At 32.8% G+C, this 23,846-nt stretch overlaps 1 protein-coding gene across 1 annotated transcript in view; it reads right to left on the bottom strand.

Annotated features, from left to right (window-relative positions):
* Positions 1-4,742: 4,742 nt before the first annotated feature.
* LOC125048612 overlaps positions 4,743-23,846 on the bottom strand; it is a 114,245-nt gene continuing 95,141 nt past the window's right edge. Inside the window, exons 4-11 of the mRNA XM_047647363.1 lie at positions 14,268-16,104; positions 12,139-14,187; positions 11,443-11,720; positions 10,517-10,723; positions 9,942-10,231; positions 9,055-9,166; positions 7,418-7,681; positions 4,743-5,945 (exon numbers count right to left, since the gene is read on the bottom strand). Of these exons, the coding sequence (XP_047503319.1) occupies positions 5,814-5,945; positions 7,418-7,681; positions 9,055-9,166; positions 9,942-10,231; positions 10,517-10,723; positions 11,443-11,720; positions 12,139-14,187; positions 14,268-16,104 (5,169 nt within the window). The 3' untranslated portion in view covers positions 4,743-5,813. The remainder of the gene's footprint in view (positions 5,946-7,417; positions 7,682-9,054; positions 9,167-9,941; positions 10,232-10,516; positions 10,724-11,442; positions 11,721-12,138; positions 14,188-14,267; positions 16,105-23,846) is intronic.

The raw sequence follows: 23,846 nt of genomic DNA, 5'->3' as shown, positions 1-23,846 counted from the left end.
CAATTTCATTGCCTTATTAGCAATTTCAACGTTACGGAATACCGTAAAGTATTAATAAATACTCAATTTTATTTGATATAATGATATCTATCGGAAATTATATTATACTAGCTGGCCTGGCGAACATCGTACTGCCTAACAGTCGATTCTTTATTTTTTTATTTTTTTATTCTGCTATTCGAGACTCTTCGGTCTAGCTAGTAAGATAAGAAAAAGAAAGTTGATAAGACAACAAATACATTATGTCAAAAAATAAAAATTTACCTTCCCGGAACTCCTCCACTAACTCTTAAACTTTATGGTATGGTATTAAAGTTCAAATTGACTTTTAAGTATTATTAGGAATCTTTTGTATGGGAATATAAAAAAGTGTTGTTTTAAGACTTTTCCACTCGATTTTTTTAAATTTTTCTCTCCTTAAGAACCATCCTCGTACTTCAAGGAATATTATAAAGAAAAATCAGACAAATCGGTCAAGCCGTTTTCATGTTATGTCGTGACAACGGAAAACGGGTTTCATTTTTATATATATAGATCATATAATTTCCCAAGGATACGCCATATTCCTCAAGATATGAGCCAAGTATAGAGGCCAAGAAAGCCTTGCCAAACTTGCGTTGGTTAGCCTCGAATGCGGTTCTTACCTACAGTTCAACGGAATTAAGTTCTACACAGTTACAAACTTAAATACTAGCCCCGTCTCCAGTGTAAGGTGATTTACTAATTAACTGTTTCCGAGTTTGAATCAACGTCTTTTATTACAGATAACATGTAAGCTTGTTAGTGATATTATTATATAATATTGGACTTAGCAACAACAAGTTTTCTTTAGAAAAACAATAAAATGCTCAGGTTTTTGAAGTGAAACTTCTTTGGGCGTTTGAGACCGAATGAGAGAGAGTGAGAAGGGCGAATTACCTTTTAGAAATCCCATTTTTAAAGTTAAAATTTCGTTTAGAGAACTTATGAAATATTAATATTTTATGCTAAATAATTTATTGAAATCTCTAATTACGAATTATAAATGAAAAAGCCACATGTATTTATCATCGAAGAAATAAATTTTAAAAAAATTATATTCATTCAATTCCTAACATATCTTCCTTTTTCCTTCCCTCTAGTCACGGAAATCTATAGTTTTAGATTTGTATAAATAAGAAGAAGACATAAAAATTAGTTTGCCAAAGATGTTGCACTTCTGTCATGTGTACTTTGTACGCACTTTTTTTTCAAGTTAGGTTAGGTTTTATTAATTGCTTGAACGTGCCTTGCCAGAGCTTGAGCCCATCTTAAGAGAGTCAGCCTCAGCCTTCTATTAGGTGTTTTCAGCAGGGCCACGCTAACCCTTTGACTAGCAGAAGGCTCCGAGAGTAGGACCCGTCCCACAGACCGCGTCCATCTGTGGGCCTGCGTGAGCAAATTTTTGCCTCATTAAAACCTATTCCTATATTAGCTGACATAATAATATATAAGATAATTGTAGCGACACCTACAATGTACGGCTATCTTCGCTGTGATGACGTCATGCCCTGAAACGCGCTAACAAAGTTATTCCGGCCGTTAATGATATTCACAACTTCCGGATCTTAGTCACTGGAGCCTTCACGGCATTCAGTGATTACTGTTCGAGGATTCTGAGTTTAGGTTAAAGGAACTGTTTATGTTTCCTTAACAACTTATCGTGTGTAAGAATGAGGCTGACTAGGGCCGAATTTAGCGGTCCGGAGACCTCGACGCAATAAAGGAGTGGAGGCCCAAATAATTTTTCAACAAAAATGTAAAATAAATTCAGCCGTTGTTTAAATAGATTCTTTTAGTATTTAATAAACATATAAAAATATGTATACCAAAAGAAAAGTTGGTTACTAGTATTTACTACTTACTAGTCGGATTTCTCTTTCGTAAAGACCCGGTTCGCCTTTCCTAAATCCGGCCCTGAGACTGATAATTAAAAGGAGCAGCATTAGTAATTTATTAAATAAGCAGATACCCTGCGTCTAAATAAATAATGTGGGCGATTAAAACATATTTGGATTAGCCCTCAGGGTTACCGATTATTCACAAATTCATAAAAATCGGTCAAACAGTTTTGGAGGGGTTTAGTTATATACACTGTCACACTAGAATTATATATAAATAGATACATAACATGTTTCAATGCTCGAAAGCGTTCGCGTTTGTATTTATATCCGTGAAAGAAGTTTTATTTCAATATAGTCTATGTTCAGTGGGCTAAAATTGAATGGCATTTTGGGCACTGGTTAACGCAAATCGTGGGCCGTTATTCGAAAATTCGTTTTCAAATAACTGCCCACAAAACCTAGCAAGTTAGTTTTTCAGTAGCCCACTGCAATAGTTTATTTTATGTGGCAGTTAAATTCAAATTGCAACGAACACTGCGACCTTTTATCGGAATAATAAAGAGGGATGTCCATCGTAAAAATTATTTTATGTCGCCATTTTGGAGACGTGGCTTGAGTGAAACAAAGGTTGTGGCAGTAAAACTGATTTAACAATAAATCGTAACTTATTTTAAACAGTAGACCAACTACCGACGGTTCGAATCAATCAAATTCGAACGAATACTTAATTCATTATTTTGATTGGTTCAGCGCTCAATAGAGCCGTAGTTTGAATTTAACGATTGTAAATCGAAATATTCATTAATATTATATTCATATTTTTTTTTATTAGCTTGATATAACTTTCTGTTTTAAAGAAATTTTTATTTATTATTACAATCAAATTTTCGTAACATTATGTAAGGTTAGTAGTAATAAATATAATTAAAAATTAATAAAGCAAATATTAAAACAAATTTAAAAAGTTTAGTCCCTGTGTACCTTTAATGCTGGCAACATTTCCTCGCTGTATTGCTATACTTATTCGTTGAGCGAGGAAAGCACCAGCTCTGGGGTCATCGGTACTATCAACCAGCCGCCAACCTAAATCTTTAATTAGCGCTTTTAATTTATTTATATATTCACGGCTTTGTAAGAGGTAGACCGAAACCACAGATCTCCACTCCTGAAATACCTCTCCCGCTATATCCATTTTCATTACATTAACCATGATTGCTCGTTCGAAAACATAATTATTGTGAAATCTTTGTTTTGGTTTATTAATCTCTAGCCTCTTAGATAGACAATCGACAACGACATGAGAGTCATATACATTATACATATACACATTTTATGTATGTATATTGTAAAAAAAAAAAAAAAAACATGGCGATTAAAAAGAGTGGCGGAGAGTTTATTGCCAGTTCTTCTCTTCCGTTCTACGCCCTTGATTTGAGAACTGGCAGTAAATGTAAAATTAGAAGCATTAATATGTATTTCTTTAATGACGCATCACAAGTGTACATTGTGTTACCTACGTGAATAAATGATTTTTGTATTTGAATTTATATATACATTCTACATACATAATAGGAAATCATAATAACATTTACTCATTTGAGTCTAAGGTTCCAAAAATAAGAAGAAGAATATGAAGGGCACGCTTATATCAATTCACACTCTCAAATACACATACTCGTATTCATACATTTACGCATACTTATGCGTAAGTACTTACTTAAAGACTTTTGTTTGATTAGATGTAACATTGAGACTACGTCTTCTTAAAAAAAAACTGTTTTAAACATGCACTTTGTACCACGGACTCATTGTAATCTAATTACCCTCAACTGTGGGCTAGTTAAATTTATGTCATGAAAAAATTTTATATTTTATACTTTCCATAACATCGACAAAATCTTGCAGACAACAAACAAATGATCGTCGAGACAATATAAATGATAGCGTCTTATTTACCTGCATCTAGAAAACGCAAGATTTTTCTCAATGTGTTTACTTGAGAGAAGTTAATGCAGCGTACTTGAATTTTAAATTGAAACTGTAGTCACTTCATTGAATATTCTTATGAGCTCTAGTATTTTTAAGAACGCTTTTAACGTTTGATATTCATCCTGGAATTAATTTGATTTTAAAACTAGTGATGGGCAATCGAGTTGTGTGATGTATTAGCTGAATTATCTGCTATTTCACAGTTTTGTAACAAGTATTCACCTAAAGCTACGCAAGCTTTTGTGAGTTATGGCTTCAGATTTATACTTCAGTTTCATAGACAATAATTCGATATTTATAGGTATTTAAACCAATTATATATACGTCAATTTTACCTCTAAGACATGCCGATTTTCGTACGTTCACGGGTGGTAAAACCTATTAGTACACAACCAGTACATGAACACAAGACCTCAGAATTAGAATCGCAAACTTAACAGTTTTAAAGTTAAAACAAATTCGGGATTCAAAATTATCACGGTTTTGTTTTTATTGAAATCCTTATATTAAAAAGCTAAAAAAATATATTTAAAAGCTATACCTTATCGCCAATTTTATATCTATCTTAAAAGATATCGAAAGTTAGAGAAAGTGATTTTTTTTCATAATAAACGTGGCAATGACGTCTCGTATTAACGGCAACCAATAAAAGGATTCATGTAATTCAATACGAAATTGTGTATATTTTAAAACGAGTATAAATTTTCGAAGCTTATTCATATTAGTTATGGACATATTTACGCTTAAAGCTGTGTTTGATGACTAAACATGTTTTATAAAGTATTGTCTTTTATTGACATAACTTTTACACTAATATGTTCAATCCGGTAAAAAAGTGTTTTCTTTAAATGTTTTATAAAGGTTAGGTTTTGTAATAACGTAAGGTTTTTCTTATTAATTTATTTATTTCCATTTTTCCTCAACTAAATATAAACAATAACATAAAAGGCGACAGCTGATTTCTAATTTAACTTAACTAAGATACATACAATAAATACAAAAGATTGAATTTAAATGATAATTTTAAATTACACCTTAAGACTAGTCAGGAAGCTATTTCGATATCATAACAAGTTACAAAATAACAGTTATTTATAACAGCTATTTTTATTCAAATAAGTTTTGCAAAGTAGCTTTTTTTCATTAACGTCGGGATATCACAGCTATCATTTTAATATTTAAATTTTATAGTTAATCATAATATTACTTTATCTTTTGAATTACACAAACATTTTAAATATCTTTAACTCTATTCAACGTTGAAAGAGAAGGTATTGCGTTTATGTACAACAGACGTTATTCAATACTAAATTTTGGTTTTATATTAGGCTAAAATAGTGGCAAAAATTACCTTAAAATATAGGAATTAACTTATCGAATATAAATATTACGTATTGAAGAATACAACAATTTATGTAGTTTCAAAGAGTTCTCGCCTTTTTAAAAAAGGAACAGAAAGATTTCTACTTTGCACTCGATAAATGCATCCAATGAATGAAACTTTGTTTGGTACAAATGCTGTATTCTTGTGAATGAAGATTAAACTTTACTAAAACTTATTCGATCTGAACCGATCTTTAAGTAGTCGCTCACATCGAAATAAATATCCAATTAAAAAGTGTCAGCCTATTTATTCTGTTTCGTAACAAATATAATTGAACTTATTTTGGGTAAAATGAGATTTTGTAAAGTTCAATCTCCATTCAAAACTATTCTGATCTTACATAATATATTGTGTTTTATCAAATAACCAATTAAGATCAGTTTCACTTCTCAAACTGATATTTCAAGCTTTTGTTACTGAAATAAATCCTATTTTCATCGGATAATTGAAAGGTATTATGAACTTATAGGCATAGGTTTCAAACATGCGCTGATTTAGTTATGTTTTGCTTTAACATATTGTTTTAATTTTGGCATTGTGCAACTATCAAAAACAAATATTCCCGATGAAATTTATTTTTAATTTCTAGTCAACATAGGGTTAATCATAATATTGGCAAGGGCGTTGCGACGTTTTCTCCATGCGCCTGCGCCTTGTGCGTGATACTGCAACTGACGGTACCAAGTGCGAGTGCGTGTACTTTCATCCGCCTGAAATTAAGAAAGATTTAATTAGATTTTAAACATACGTCATCATCCGGACATAATCCACATCTTGATCCACATGGAAATATAGCTATGTATGGAACACAAAAGCTATAGAGTATCGCATATTAGCTACGTCATTTTTCTCGCTCGGAAGTGAGTTGCCGTCCGTTTTGGAATTGGTAGGCTCTTTTCTTGAAGGACTCTAAGTCGAATTGGTTCGGAAATACTTCAGTGGGCAGCTGGTTCCACATAGTGCTAGTGCGTGGCAAAAACTGTCTTAAGAAACGCTTAATTGTGGAACGCTGGACGTCGAGGTGATACGGATGGTATTTCGTAATCTGCCTTGACGTCCTATGACGGCCTGCGATAACGTAATGTTTTTACGGACTTGGTTATTTCAGTGAGTTATGTTACATTAGATGACTGGTATTTTTTAATAGACGTACATGTGCTTCAAAGTTGAAAACTTGTCATTATAAATCAGAGTTAATTTATAAACATTATAAGTATGTAGATTTTATAATATAACGTATTGTTGATGATTCTCATGAAATTGGATCTAGAACAAAGTTTCTTTACTATTTTTATCGATTTACCCTTAGTAAAACAGTGCAAAAATAGATTATTTAGATAACATAAGTAAATATATATTATATATATCATATAAATTCACCAGGTGTAGTTGTAAACTTGGCAATACTCATCAATTCATGCATTCATGCTAAAACAAACATCAATCGTAGAGATTTTTCCAAACAAAAAATTCTGTACAAATTCAACTATATTCGATAACAAAAATTCCAGTACTAAACAAACGCATTCTCCCGTAAATAGAGTGCAGTGGTTCGTACCAAATGTATAGCGAGAGAGTTTGCTTTTCTACGCTGAGGTAACTTGCATTCGAATCGACTTATGGCCTGCGATTTATAGGTATACCGGATATAGGCTTTCAGCTTGACATATCAGCTTGAAGTCGCTTAGATCATGCTTGTGGTTTCCATTTTCGAGAAATTGTGACGGTATTTTGCGATCCTTAAGCTTCAAAGCAATAAAGTTGTATGAAACGATAGTGTTTTGTTACGTTCTAATGTCATACAATCAAAATAACTATTAAGAACATTAACATTTGCCTATGCGTTTATGAAGTAGGTCTATAATTATTTATGTAAGGAAAACATAATATATTTTCCTATACAAACTCTTGTCTATATTGTATTTTATATAAACTCTTTTGTAATGATGTCTGATCGACGATATTTAATTTATGTCACTTGACATAATATATGTAAGATATTTTAATTTTTTCATTATATTATTTTACTTTATAAAACCTAGAATATAGGCTTTAAATGTTGTTTCTTTTGTATTCACAGAGAAACGCAGTTACGCCTTATTTATTCCCAGTATAAGCGATTGATACTATTTTATTTATATAAAACTGAGTATAAAATTATCGATATTAACATGTAACTTACCTTAAATATATAAGAATCCTTAGTAGTTATCTCGTGAACTTCGAAGAAGTGTTCAGGCTCGTGATCGGCAGCCACAACGCAGCGGTCGAGGAAGAGTGGCTCCCGCTGTAAAGTGTATCTTCCAGCCTTTTCCCTAACGAGGAGTAGGGCAGCTTCTCTTACACCGCTTCTAGCGAATAAAGCCTCCCCTTCTTTCTCGCGAGCCTCCCGATCTCTTGCTTCTCTTGTCTCACGTATTTCGTTCGTTTTGTGCGAGTTCGTTGGCTGAAAGATATATAACAATATATTATTGTTAGGATGAAGGTAATCTTTTTAATCTAAAGGTAAACATATACTAAATATTAACTAAAAAAGAACTCCATGGACATGCAACGCTCCCGGCGTTATTATTCTGACTCGATTACTCCTTTTCTCTTTCCGTCTCATAAAATATTAGCCAATAGGATTAGGTTTAAGCTGTCACCCGAACGAACTTGCTCGCCAACTCACCATTAGACAGTATGTTAGTCGACTAAAACGTCACCATATTCTAGAGCTAGAAGACCGGCAGTAGCTCTAGACAGAAGATGAGTAGATGCTTCCAATGGGAAGTCACTCCACATGACAGCACCACAGAACAAATTCACTCATAGCCTTAGGGCTGATTGCAAATACCCGCAGATAAAAAATAGGATAAGGTTTTAAGTACAAATTTAGTGTTCTGTCGGCCTTAAAAGTTACGATATTTTGTGTGTAACAAATAAAACAAAATAGGTATTTCGTTGTTGTTTGTTGTATATATATGTTCATTTATTTTACTTGAACTTGTATCGAAACTATTATATCTAGCGATCAAGCTAACAGGCGAAAGTGAGTTCATTAGAGTTTGTTGATGAGCGATTTAATGAGTTGTATCTGATATTGTAACGTGATACATCTCTTGTATAATAAAATATCTTCCTGGCGTGTATAATAAAGGAATAAATGGGATAACATGGAATTATAAATAAGGGATCGTTACCAATTTGTAAGTAGTTTTTGTGTTTAAATTTGATGTTGAATATCCAAAAATAAAAATGTATGAATTATAAAGACGACTAGAAAAATAAGATTATTTATTTTCCTTACGTCTCGTTTCCAGGTCTCCCTAATTGTATTATATTTCATCAAGATTTGTTCACGTGTTGTGTATTTTATATATTAACCATATTATCTTAAGTTTAATTCTAATATTTGTTATTGGACATTGTTAAGCCCAATTTTAAGAACCTATGTGTGAATCAACTGACTTACACAAGCTTACGTAACTCTATGGTAATTTCCAAATATTTTCATAACACGATACTGAAAAAATTTCATAATATTTATGAAATTTTTTCAGCCAATATTTTTATAATTGAAATCGCGTGGCGATACCAGCTCTAGGTCTTGTTTCGTAATATTTTTTCTTAATAGGCAAGGACGTGCTCAGACTTTATGCCTGACACACGTGTATATTTCCACATGTTGTTTTTTTATGTTCAAGTATAATTGTTATAAAAAGAAAACTCCATTAGTGCCCAGCTGTGATTTGAACGCAACCAGAGTTTTGAAAGGCTTGCACGGGGCAAGCCGTTCACTTACATAAAAACAGCTTAAATTATAATATATAGTCTCACCTTTCCATTAGTAACCAAAAGAGCATTTATCGGCATCAATTTGATAGTGCGTCCTTTACGCCAGTTGTTGTCGTTCGGTTGAGTGAACAGCAGCTTGCCCTCCATAGCGAATCTGTACATTGAAATACATACATCAATTCCCGCTGTGCATACGTCTAGAGACAAGCAAGTGATGTGTATGTGTGTTATACAATCTATATAGTAATACGATAAGCTTTTGATAATATGTTATTTTAGCTATAGATAGGTTTGTATGCAGTTTTTACTACTTAGTGTAGCCACAATCGTTTAACATAATTTATTAATAATTCTATGTAATTATTCTGAATATTCCAAATAAATTAATTTGATTATTATAGAAATAATATCATTTCAAAAGAGCAGCCAAGTTGAAAAAAGACTAATATTAACGTACAAATAAAACACAATAGAATACTTCAAGGGTGATAATTCGGATTTTCAGAGTGGTAAGCGATAAAACTCGTATCTTAAACTTGGGCGTATAAGAGCAATAATTCTCGTAATAGAGCAATTTGTTACTCCATCCATTTTAGTTTATCTCTTACAGTTTTCCAAAGATTATTTTTTATATTATAAATAAATTTTTTACGACAAACATGATAAATATATAAAAACGTAATATCTATAATATCATCTATACACAATAGATATAACGTTTTGACGTTATTTATTATTTTGACTAAGCGCTATTAAAATAATGTTATTAAAAGTAATAAAAAGCTAAATTTTATAAAAAGCCGGTCTTGTTTCCTAGAAAAAAGTGCTAGGGAAATATCTAATTTTATTAAATGGCGTTTCTTCAAGGCTTTTGAATACCAATTAAAAAATTACCACAGATGGCAAAAAGAAATAGCTGCAAAACTAACCTGGCATCATCATGATTCCAGTCAAGCACGTCAACCGCCATCTTCCTCAGTCTTATGTCAGCTACATGTAGGTCATGTGCTGTTCTTCGAGCGGCCGCCAGCCTTCTCCAGAGGGGAACGTCTCTTGCAGCAGCCGCGGCCGCTGCCGCCGCTGCGTTGATTTCTTCAAGTCTACACTCAACGCAGCGCTGCGCATTCTTGACGTCATCTCTTTCGCAGGCACAAGAGGCAGTTGCACGATATAAACGAGAGAGAAGGAGCGGATATTTTGTCACGCGTTGAACGGGTACCTGTAAAAAATAGTGTTCAAATGTTTTTATTAATTATCATGAATGAGTCACAACTTAAATTCAGCTAAGCATCAGCATACAATATATAAGAAAGAGATGAATGTTTTACTAATAAAATTAAAAACTACTGGTCCTATTTAAAAAAAATATAACACTTGAATTGTATCAGTAACATAGGCAATAGCTATTCCAAAAAAGTCCAGTTGTCTAAAGGACGCAGTTTTACATATAAAGTCAAAAGGTTTATAGAACATATTATATATATAATTTTTTAAAAATACAAACCATGAGGAAGGAATTAAGATTCATACGCCTCAACACCGTATTTTCCATTTGTGAAACGCGCAAGAATATCCTCAGAAGTTCTTTCTCCTTCTCAAGACCAGCCAAAAGCAAGGCGGCACCGGCTTGCTTTACACAATATGATTGGAATGCTGTCAACATTCCAGAACATTCTAGGAGAATTTTTCCAACATTCACGGTCAGTAAATCCTATAAATAACCAAAAAAATAAGTACCTGATAATAAACTTCGAATTTTAATCTCTAATAATATAAAGGTAAACAGTTTCACACAAAAAATTATAGAAAACCACTGTTATAAGACCCATCTTGTTATTTTTATAAATGAAGAATTTGATTATAGTTTTAGAAAGATATATAATGTGGTATTCGTTTCTCCTCTATAGTTGTCATTAGGCATATTCAATGTGTCTTACTTAAATTCTGGGTTCGAATCCCAGAATTATTTGATTTTTTTGAAAATATACTTATGAGACAGACTGAAAAATATATCTATCTCCCTCTATCTCAGGTGTTTATTATATATATCACCGTAACATTGTAAACACCGTTAGATTGTAATCTATCTCGCGAGATTATAAACTGTCGAAAGATTGTGAACCTCAACGAACTGCTTACAATTTAACGTATTATTATTCGGTAGTTATATGAAATTGTTGGAAAGTAAAATTAATCTGTAATTGACCAAAGAAGTTTGAATGATAACTAAGTTAGTGTAGTACAATCTACCGAATAATAATACGTTAAATTGTAAGCAGTAAGCTGAGGTTCACAATCTTTCGACAGTTTATAATCTCGCGAGATACATTACAATCTAACGGTGTTTACAATTTTACGTTAACATATACACAGCCTATGATTACATGAATACAGAACACATATTATAATAAATATATATTTGTTGCGTACCTCATCTCCTTGTTCCACTGCAATTTCTAGACCATCTCTTAATTTTTCGGACAAAACTTGATTGTTATCAATCAGTTCCTCTACGTTTAAGAAAATAGCGCTTAATTGTTCTTGGTTAAGTAAGCCCGCCACTAGCATAGGTTTGTAGAACTCCTCTAGAATGATTTGAAGATCTCTTCCGTATTTCTCCTCAGTTTCAACTATTTCTGTTATAATTTCCTTTCTCTCTGCTCTCTTTTTGGCACATTTACGGCATACTAGGGGTGCGTATATTGAACCTGCAAATAGATATCAATATACGTTAATTAATAAAAGTACCTTTTAGAACACAAAGCCATAGACATGCTATTTAATATTTATAAAGTATTTTATAAAAAAAATCAGTGGCGCTACAACCTCTTTAGGTCTTGGCCTCAGATTTCTGAATCTGTTTCATGATCATTTTAAATCTAATAGGCAAGTAAGTGATCAGCCTCCAGTGCCTGACACACGCCGTCGACTTTTTGGGTTTAAGACAAGTCGGTTTCCTCTCGATGTTTTCCTTCACCGTTCGAGCAAATGTTAAATGCGCACATAGAAAGAAAGTCTATTGGTGCACAGCCGGGGATCGAACCTACGACCTCAGGTATGAGAATCACACGCTGAAGCCACTAGGCCAACACTGCTCTTAAAGTATTTTATATTTATATTAATTACCTTGCTCTGTTACTTGCGTATCAACTGCAGTATCACAGTCTTCACATAAGTGTATTGGAGTATCTTTATCACTTATTGAGTTCCGGGGAGAAATTTTTCCTTGAAGTCTGCTCCTTGACGATTTACTTGTCTCTGAGCCTACACCTGAATCGTTTCTTTCAATTTCCGTCGACGACTTTTTACAAAGTAAAGCTTTTTCTGCATTATCGTTTGTAATAATTAATGAATTATCTTCACTTGAATCAGATGCATTCGATACTTGACTGGTATTCCTTTCAACTCCATTGGGTTTTGTATCGTTTTTTCTATTACCATCTCTTTTCTCTGATATCGATTGATGTTCTGACGTATTACCATAATTAGTTATATATGTTTCTTCATCATCAATACCTCTTTCTTTAGCATCAACCAAATATGATAAGATATCATATTTGGATGCACCTTCAAATATTGAACGGGAACCGGTCCTTTTTTCCTCATCAGTAATTATAAGTGAATTTGGCGGCGGATTTACTGGTAGGGGCGGTGGCATATCTCCAATTTCTTCGTATATTGGATCGCTATTCAGACGGATCGATTCGTAATGATGATCATCATCAGTGTTATTAGCTGTTTCAATATCACAAATCGCTGCATCTACCAACATTTGATAAAATTTGGATCTTGTTGAATTAGTATCATCTTCTGTTGATAGTTCACTTGCAGATGCATTATAACAATCCGACATTGGTTCCAAGTCTGAAAAACCTCCAGCTACCCCGCTTTCATACTCCATACTTTCATAGGGAGCTGAGCAGATATTATTTTCATTTTGAAAATACACAGTATTTCCGTTATTGTTCGTAATATTTTCATTTTTACATTCTCCGTCAGCTATAATACAAGATTTATTCATTTCTTCCTTCATACTAATAAGAGAACTTTCAATTAACTTTTCGATTGTAACTTTGCCATTATTAACTCCTTCTTGATGTTTTGTTTCTTGCAATTTAATTAATGAATTTTCAATTAACTTTTTGACTAAATCAGAGTCTAAGCCATCTGCCAGATGAGCAAAAAAAGGATCGTCAAATAATTTTGCAACCAAATTTCCACCTTCTGGAGTCTTTTTGTCACAATCAGATTGGCTTAAGCTGTCATCTTTTTTCCCACAGACGTGTGGAATAAGATTGCGTTTTACAGCTTCTACTGGATCACTAAGTATTGAAGAAATACTAGAATTGACACTTGTTGAATTACTTTCATTAAAGTATTCTTCATAAGTATTATTGAATTCATCATTCTTATTCTCTCCAGGAAACACAGCTCCGATATAAACTTGACTTTTAGATTTTTTACCATCATTTTGTGGAGAACCAACGCTTATAGTAACGGTTGTTCCTGTCTGATATGTATTACATGAAGTACTGGACCCATCATTTACGACAACTGAAGATAAATAAATTGGGGTATCGTTACTGACATTCATTGTGGAATAACATTCATTCCCATTTATCTGTATTGACGTCTTTCTAGGCTCGTTATCTATAAATTTAAGGACTCTTTTAGATTCCTTTGAACTTTCCTGAGTATCTTCTGTCTCAAACTGTTTAACTTTTAAAACAGTCTTTTGTTCGTTATCATTTGAATCTGACCACTCATCACTCGTAGAACTTATAGAATCATTACGAACAAAACGAGTTTTAACATAGTTTTGTCTTTTAGAACGTGATTTTAATCTCGGTGGGGGTTCTGGTAACTCAGTTATTCCATTACGTAAATTTTTCAAAACTTTACGTGTTATTTCACTACTATCACTTAGATTTTCAGTATCATTATCATCCTTAGATGTAAGTGTAGCTGTAATATTACTAACAGTATTTGCATTCTGCTGTAAATTAACATCATTTTCAGTAAGTGATTCCAAAAATACTTGGCTTGTATGACAGTGTTTAGATTTAGATCTTAAAGCCATAGTGTCTAAAAATTTTGGCGGAGTTATATTTATAGTTGATGTTAATCTCTCAGATTCGGAACGACGCAGTGTTGGCACTTTTGGCACGTCGTTATCTGTAAATTAAAAACAAAATTATTATTACCAAGCTTAGAAAATATAAACAAAAATTTGCCATATTTTTAAATATAATTACCTTCACTTTCAATGTTTTGCTGTACTAAATTTATATTTTCATCAGCAGATTGAATAAGCGCCGTTTTTAATTCACAAGTAGACAATGTGGAAGCATCAAGTGACGATTCTAGCTTTTCTGTATTGTTCTCTGCTGCAGATTGTTCTACGTTTAGTTCAGCTGAAGGTGTGTGTTTTGTTTGTTGTAAACTCTTACTAACTATATCACCTTCCGCAATGCTATCGTCACTGCTTTCAACTTTAAGATTTTCGGGCATCTCTTTTATTATATCATCGTGAAGATTAAGTTCAGCGGTAAAAATTACTTTAGTTTCATTACTATCCACTTGAAATTGAACCCGTTTTCTATGTAAAACATTTTGCGAAGCAGATATGTTTTTAGTATCCTTAGGTTTAGGTAGATAAAAATGCGAATGATTCATACTTTTTCGATCAAATGAATTATCCGTTACTTCAACTTTCGTGGTTGAATCAGTTGAATTTATTTTAGGCTTTTTGAGAATCGATTTTATTACATCTGGTTTGTGATTTTTATTTTTTACGTTACGTAAATGTTCCATTGAGGCCTTCTTGTGGTTTTTTTCTGGTATTCTTTGATTGTCACTTTCGCTATCATCGTCAATTTTTGTATTTCTGAGTTTTCTAGGAGGTCGTTTCGGTGAAACACTTTTCTGTTTTGTACGATTTGAGGTGGTGTTAATTATTTTCTTACTACTAGCTTTACTTAGTGTGCCTAATTTACTGCTTTCATTTTTAATACTTGGTAAAGTTAAAGCTGAAGACATATCTGTTGATTTAAAGTCATAATTTTTGAGATCAAAGTTAACAGGATCATATACAGATAATTCATCAACGATGTTTGTTTTAGAGTCATTCGAAACTCTTATTCTTTGTCCACTAATATTTTTTACATTTTTATCAGATGAAACTTTAGTTAATCGATGGCTACCGTTTTTATTTGAGTCTTGAAAGGGTCCATTATAATCATCATCAAATTCAACTTCCGAGTTCGATTTTGATATTTTCATTAAATCATATGGATTTATATCACACGATAATATAGATTTCTTTGTATCTGGCACGTTAATGTCTTCATCAATCCAGACGTCATTTACGCGACTAACAGACTTACTTCTATTTTTAATCAATCCTTCGGGGCTTGGTTTTTTATTTTTCATTCGACATGGACTTATACTTTTTGCTCGAGATCGTGATGTTGAAAATTGACTTCCGATTCGTGTTTCATGTGGAGGTGCTAATCTGCTTCGACGCATTAAATCATATGGATCGGGATCCCCATTAGATTTGAGGATGCTAGGTCTAGACTTGGTGCCCTGAACACGAACAGTGCCCGCCCTTAATAAACCAGCATCACGATTCACTTGTGGTCCTCTCACCGTTCCACCAACAAGCAGCCGTGTGCTGTCAGTTATTGTTAAAGGTAAACGAGATCCTTTACATTTCTTACAAATACTGACTTTGGTTGAGCTGGTTTTCTTCGTACCATTAAGGTATTCAGGACAGGAACATAGTATGACTGCGTAGTTATGTGGTGTTGGCTTCTGAGGAGTACTGATTAAGACAGGTCCTGGACTTTCAGGATAAGATGTAAATACGCTCGGCCGTATAGGCGGAGTCTGGGCCCTAACAGACCCGTACAACCAGGTTTCCGCATACTTCATTGATTTAGATAAAGCTGAACCCCCTGGTCCACTAATAGTTCCATATAAATATGGACTATCCGGTGATTTCTCTGAAGATTTGCTGCTCCCTGATGTATTTAGTTTCAACTTTGAAGACCATTTCTTCGGACGCGTAGTTTCGGCTGTGTCGTAAACCTGAAAACAATAAATATATTATGTATATTTAATTAATAAGATTGTTGCGTTCTATTAAATGATTTTTGTATATAATATACTCAAGCCAGCTTTTAGTACAATTTTTAGAGTTAACACCACAGTAAACCGCATTATCGAGAGAAAATAACCTTCGTTTGCTCTCATTCACTTAACGTTTCATTTGTTATTCAAACAAGGATATACCAATTAAAACCTGAAACTGAATCGTGGCAATTTTCAAAACAAACCTTCATTGACGACGGTTATCAAAGCCTCCTAATTTACAAAACGATTCCATTATTCTGTACTTGTTACTAACAAGGTTCTCTCATGTCAGGCTTTAAGCAAGTTATTTTTGGAAATCTTTGGTCATATACATATATATATATATACATATATTTTTTAAAAGACAATTCATACCAATTGACCTAGTCCCATGCTAAGCTGGTGAAGCTTGTGTTATGGGTACTAGGCAACGGATATAAATACATATTATAGATAGATAGACATATAAATACATATTTAAACACCCAAGACCTAAGCACAACACCAAATGCTCATCACATCGATGTTCGTCGCAGCCGGGGATCGAACCCGGGATCCATGGATTCGCAGTCAGGGGTACTAACCACTAAACCAATGAGTCGTCTATATATATATATATATATATATATTTATTATCATTACTTAGGTTTACATATTTATGTAAAACATACATATGAGGATGAAATCAAAACTTCGGCACATACTAATCGTTAATCGATTAAATCAATTAATCGTTAAACATTATTTGCATGTTACTAGTTTAAACATAAAAAAGTTTTGCTTGAAAAAAAATTCATCTTAAAGTTGAGATTTTCAAATTCTGAATAAACTTAGCTAACTATTCAGAGAGTGGCCTAATGAAAGTGACCGTGGCGTATTGTCCTCCGGGATCTGCTTGGACAAAGCACGTGCCGGACAATCCGGACTCGTGATTGGAATCGAACAATCCCTGCTGGGATTTAAGTCGGATCTGAATCGAAACCTCTGGATTGCAATACGGAAGTTTCGTTTTGAAATGAGAACTGTGACTGAACAATAAGCTGCTTGTGACACGTGAAAAGGTGTAAAGCTTCGAAATTCGAATGTGTAACATGACGGGTGTTATTGTGAACTTTGCTGAATACAGTTTTTGTTTAAATTTATTAAAAGCATGTAACACATAAGTGTGTGTTTGTATGCCATTTGATACCAAAATGTTCGTTTCTTAAACTAAATTCTATTCAGTCAACTAGCTCCGCAGATTTCAGTGACACTGCAAGTAATCACAAAAATATTATTACTCCATTTTCACAAGATTTTCTTTACATTAGAGAGAAGACATCTCGCCGTGAAAACAATGCATTTATGCAATGCGTGCTCATGTCCAAGTTACCGTAAGTCGACCTATAAGTCAAAGAAAGACAAGAAGTTAAAAAACCAAGTCTGTATGAATATATTATTGTTTTGTTTGCCACTAAGTATATAACGATACTTATGATTGGTTGAAAATATTTCTTATATATAAATTAAGCTAATTTGATACTGAATTGAGGGACTGGCCTTACAAACTTAGCCTTAGAACAAGAAAAAATATTTTTGTACTATGTTCCTAGAAAAATACTATAATAAAAACTTATAAATTTACGGACGATGTAAAAAACACTATGTGTTTTATGTGTGTAATTTTCGAGAATGCATTCGAGTGAAAATATATTATTTAAATAAAATAAATCAGCGGCGCTAAAACCTTTCTAGGTCTGAGCCTCAGATTTCTGCATCTATTTCATGATGATGTCAATCTATTAGGCAAGTAGGTGATCAGCCTCCTGTGCTAGACACACGCCGTCGACATTTTCGGTCTACAACAAGCCGGTTTCCTTACGATATTTTCCTTCATCGTTCGAGCGATTTAATGCGCACAAAAAAAGAAATTCCATTCATGCATAACCGGGGATCGAACCTACGACCTCACAGATGTCACACGCTTAAGCCACTAGGCCAACTCTGCTCTAAAATATACTATTTACCTAATTTAATAAGCCTCTTTTGTATTCTGAAGAAAACTCTAAGCTCATCTAAAGTCGTTCAATTTTAACACTAAACTTTAACTAGGCACCAAGAAGTAAATAGAGCCTGTACCCTAGTTAACGTGAACAACGGCAAGGCTTTTAGTATTGCAGATATTCTGCGGTTTTCAATTAACTACAACAATGGATTTAACCGGATAATACAGGACTCTTGAGTTACTTGCTGGTAATCATAGTCAGTTATTGGACTCAGTTCACTCAAACACTAAGCTAAAAAAGTGCTGTTATTTTAGGGTTGAAATCTTATAAAAAATATCAGTGAAACAAGCGCGGTGGCAATCTATATTTAAACATTTTCAGTTTTTTTTAATAAAGAATATTTAATTGAATAATACAAACTTCAAAATTATTTAATACGTTTATAGTTTTTTAAATTGTAGTTGAATAAATTATTTTCTTGCAGTAAAAAGGTCTATCTTTAGGTAAAAAAATCAATTAAACATAATACTGAACTGCTATACTATTTAGTATTCAGTAGTAGTAGTTCAGTTCAGCGCGGATTTAAATGCGGTCAGTCATCTGATACTGAAGTATCATTACACTGACCTTACCTAGATGCTAAGAGACCGTCATTAGTATTGATTTACTGAGGTAACATAAGTCTAAGCATTTAATTCATGAACAGGCATCATTTTACAAATAATTTTTCCTCACTTTTGCTGGATAACAAGTGACTATCGACATCTGTTTTATGATCTTTAATATGTTCTTTTCTCTTTTTGTATTGATTGTATTCATAATTAGTAATTTAAGATGACTTATAGCTAGATTAATAAATAGAGAAAAAAATTGATACATTTTTAATATTCATTTTTAATTTAACCCCTTTGTGGTTTGGGTACCTGAATTTATTTACAAATCTTATAATAAAAAAATGCTTATTAAGCCTAAGTAAGCTGATTTTACTCGAACACAATGAATTAAACTCACAAGCTGTGTCAATCTGTATTTTGTTAAAAAACAAAAGAAACACAAAATAAACAAAACAGAATCAGAATAGTTCATAAACATTACTGAGACCCTTACAGAATATCGTAGACTAGTGGTAATTAAATTAATTGTTTAGAAACTCAACCTTACCGATTTAATAAATGAAGGATCGATACTCCCTTCTATTGAGACTACCCGGTCCCGTCTCAATAGAGGGTAGTATCCCGGTAAAGCCGAAAAAAACCCGGTAAAAAAAGATCCAGGCTGCCTTGGTGGGATGGATTTGTCAAGGACCTCGAAACAATAGGGGTTCGAAGTTGGTGTAAGAAGTATTAAATAGAATAGAGGATAAGTCCCATAAGAGGCTGTACAGCTATTAATGCTCATTGATGATCATCAGATGATAAATAAACGAACATCTCAAAATCAGTCGCTTAATACTTTACGTACACAATACACATCCAAGGCATGAGTGCAAACACCATACAAATCATTAATGTATAAAGAACTTTATTTCTCATTACAAAAAAGAATGTATTTTATTTACATGAGAAACTTAATATGTATATACGAACGAGATACACGTCGCCACCAGCCGTCCCAATTTTAGTCTAATTGTTTAGACATTAAGTCGTATTTTTATAATATAACACTAACATTATGACACAACACATCCGAATTAGGTATTACTTAGTTAAATGTATTTAATAATTTTTCCTTTCGAAGTTTCGTAAATATGTGAACCATTTTTTATATATTAGATATGTATTCCATCTTTGACTATATCTTTTATATATAAAACAAGTTAGCTGCACGAAATAAATAAACTTATTTTAATATTTTCAATAGCAGATAATATTCAAGATGTTGGTTATACAAGAAATAAAAATGTTATATGTGGAAAAACTTGAAGCCTCCAAGATGCAAGCGTCGGAAACTTCATCCCGAGAAAATATCGGTTTTTACTTCTAGAAACTCGATAAGTATGCCGTTATCCAACTTCAAACTTTTCACAAATAATGTTGTTGACAAAATATCTCGTAAACTTGGGTTGGAATGTATAACTTTAGCTATAACTAAAGATAAAATTACATTATTAAAACTACCAAAAGTATTTATTATACTAAATTATTTTAGTAAATACTTTTGGTAGTTTCTGAGATGATACGTAAATATTTTAAAATAATGTTAATGAGGATATACAATCTTTTTTTTTTAATATAAATTTCCCAATATCCCGACTCTTGCGGTGCGGGACCTTATTTTATACATATTATATTTTGTACAAACATATGCATACATACATACATTAAGAAATTCCCTAATATATATATATATATATATCTACGCTCTTGTTGCAGCGAGTGACACATCTCACTACCCTACTGCAGAAATCTTCAAGTTGCGATCTGAAGTTTCTTAATATATCCGGTAAATGCTCGGTTGTCACCATACAATCTGTGACATATTATTATACCTGACGTGTAGGAATATACTAAGTCTAACGCACATATGTAAAGCCATGAATAAACGCTAGTCAGGAGGATATTCGGTCAAACTCAAAATCACAAGATTTCGGTAGTTCATAACCATTTCTCTAATATATTTATAATTTAGATTGAATAACAGCAAGCAATAAGGAAATTCAACTCGAATGACATAGATTGACAATGTACGAGAAAATATTTGGCACAAGGGTGAAATTCTGAAACACTGCGTAAACCATATTTTCCTACATTACTTTCGATTGTCACACAATATTGTGTTACAGTAACATATTTATGAGAGTGTAACAAACGGGTTGCTACAGGATCTTCGCAGTTTGGATCAAATTCACACAGCGATTTCTTTTTAGATTTTCTCTGATCTCTTATTACCATAACTAAATCTATTTACATAACTAGAATTTTTATCAATTACATTTATCTATTGATTCTGAAAATATATTTGTAGATACTATGATGTTAATTAGAGGTACTACTATTTACATTTAAATATTTCTATTTTAATTACAACCCGTATTAATAAGCGGTTAACAATGATGCGAAAAATTTTATATTTCGCAATCTAATATATAAAATTCTCGTGTCGCGGTGTTTGTGGTTAAACTCCTCCGAAACGGCTTGAACGATTCTCATGAAATTTTGTGTGCATATTGGGTATGTCTGAGAATCGTACAACATCTATTCATCCCCCTAAATGTTAAGGGTAGTCCACCCCATTTTTTTAAAATTTTTAGATAAATTTTTATTTTTTTATGATACAGCATTAAAAAAATACATACAATCCCTACGATCACCCCTTTACGATCACCCCCAATTTTTTTATTATAAATGATATACAAGGCAAAACGAGGTTTGCCAGGTCAGCTGGTAATAATATATATTTCAACAAAGTTTTTCAACCTAATTATTTAAATAATAGGAGATTAGGTCTCTTACCAGTCTATATTCGTATAGGTATAATAATTAAAAAATCTAAAATAAAAAGAGCCATTATGATATAAGGAAAATAAAATATACAGGCTATAAAGAACGACAATATATCTATACATAGTCGGCGAATTAAAATATTGTATACGTTTGGTAAATCTGTTAAAAGAAACGTGGTGTATTCATTTAATCGGATCATACGTAGAACCAAAAGCCGCGGTTCACTGGAAAATTCTTTTTTCATCAACTAATGGTTTTCGCATCGAATTCGTTCTGGAATCGAATTTTTCTTTGAAAATTTTCGGTATTTCAATTTATAACACTTTATCCAGATGTATATCCGAATGCTGAAGTAGTTATTGTGTCTGTTATCTAGGTTTAAACGTAACTTCCTTCAATTAATTATAATGGGTAAAATCCAGGGTAAACGCCGTGTTAGTAGAAGGAAAAATCATGGCTTCGCAACGTTAGGGAGTGGACGGGTATTGCGACTGCGGAAGAGTTGCTGCATCAGGCACAACACAGGACACGCTTCAAGAGACTAACGGCCAAGCTCCAGTTATAGAGAGGCACTAAAAGAAGAAGAAGAATTCAACTATGTTCAGAACAAAAAATTGTGACAGATCGATAATATCGAGAATATCCTTAATATAAAATTTTACCAGCTACAAGATTTAACCATACCATAACGGTATCTTATATTAACATTCGCTCGAACGGTGAAGGATTTGCTTTCGACCCAAAATGTCGAAGGCGTGCGTCAGGCACAGAAGGCTGATCACCTACAGCCTATTAGATTAAATAAAGATCATGAAACAGATACAAAAATCTGAAGCCCAGTCCTAAAAAGGTTGTAGCGCCATTGATTTATTTTTTAACGGTATCCTACTACTGCCTATTTGTTTCAAAATAAAATCCTTTCGTATCGATTAATCAGAAGAGTGTTTTGCATGTCGCAAATTATTTTACGTTTTTTTTTTAATACAAATACAGAGTTTATTAAAAAGGAGTTAAAGAACTAGTAGTGGTGCTACAGCCCTTTGTCAACCCCAGATTTCCGTATCTGTTTCGTGGTATTTTTATCTAATACTCAAGTAGGTGATTAGCCCTCTAGGCCTGATGTGCCGGTTTCCCTACGATATTTTCCTTCACCAAGCGAATGTTAAATGCAGGCATAGTAAGAAAAGTCCATAGGAGCACAGCTCAATCCTCTAGGTCAACACTGCATTAAATAAGATTATTTACCTTAAGTGTTTTCGTTTCAGACTAATCGTATTATTTTCTGAAATATATTTAGAAAAGCTATTATGTCAAAAAAGGAAAGTAATGAATTTACACTTGAGTAAGCATTACCGCGAAGGCAAGAATTAAGGTAACATTGTTACCCTAACGTTTATTAATATAATTTACTTCGTACAATATTAATGTTAAACGGTATTACATAATAGGATCAGTAATAAAGTGCGTTTGTTTATGAAAAATATTTTTTATTTATCGGTGTATGAAGTATTTCAATCAAATGAGCTTTAAGTGGATTAAAGCGCTATTTGTTCTAATTATTAATTTTAATTTGATATTAGAATGCTATACAAATTTAAAAACATATCACATATTGAATTGTTAGCCTTTGGTGTTTTTTAAACAGGTTAAATACCAAAATCATCCCATTCATGTCCTCCAAGACGGCTAATTTCTAGACTGATGCAAGGCACATCTCTCTCTCTCTCTTCTCAGTAGCTCATGTTTGAGAGTCGTGGTCTAGTACTAGGTAACTGTCCACAACTCTCATACCTACCGACTACACGTGCTCATTCTAACACGAGAAATAATATGTTAGTTATATCTTTACTTTAAATTTCTCATACTCTTAGAGACACATATAAACAGGAAAATAGTCTAGTCCATTAACGCAGTGGAGGATTAATAAAGAACCAGACAGAACAAGGAGAACGCCTAGTCAATATATGAACGTTTCTATCTGAACGCATTCAGATAACGGAACACACTTCAGTGAGTTCATGATTTTTATCGAGCTGTTTATTGAGGATACACGTTTAATAGAAAATTAATGTGGGGAAAATTTACTGGGATTTAAGTATTAAAACGATTGCATTTTAATAGTTAAGTGTAATTATAATGAGCATAAGCACAATAGTTCTGGGAGATCAATATCGGTTTATGACAGCTCGAACGAATAAACTTTTACCGTGTACCACAATAATAGTACTTTCTGACAAATTGTGTTTCCGCTCTAACGGAAAGGGACAAA

The sequence above is a fragment of the Pieris napi genome, chromosome 4 (genome assembly GCF_905475465.1).
Source record: "Pieris napi chromosome 4, ilPieNapi1.2, whole genome shotgun sequence".
NCBI classification, from domain to species: domain Eukaryota; kingdom Metazoa; phylum Arthropoda; class Insecta; order Lepidoptera; family Pieridae; genus Pieris; species Pieris napi.
This window is presented reverse-complemented; position numbering and strand designations above follow the sequence as displayed.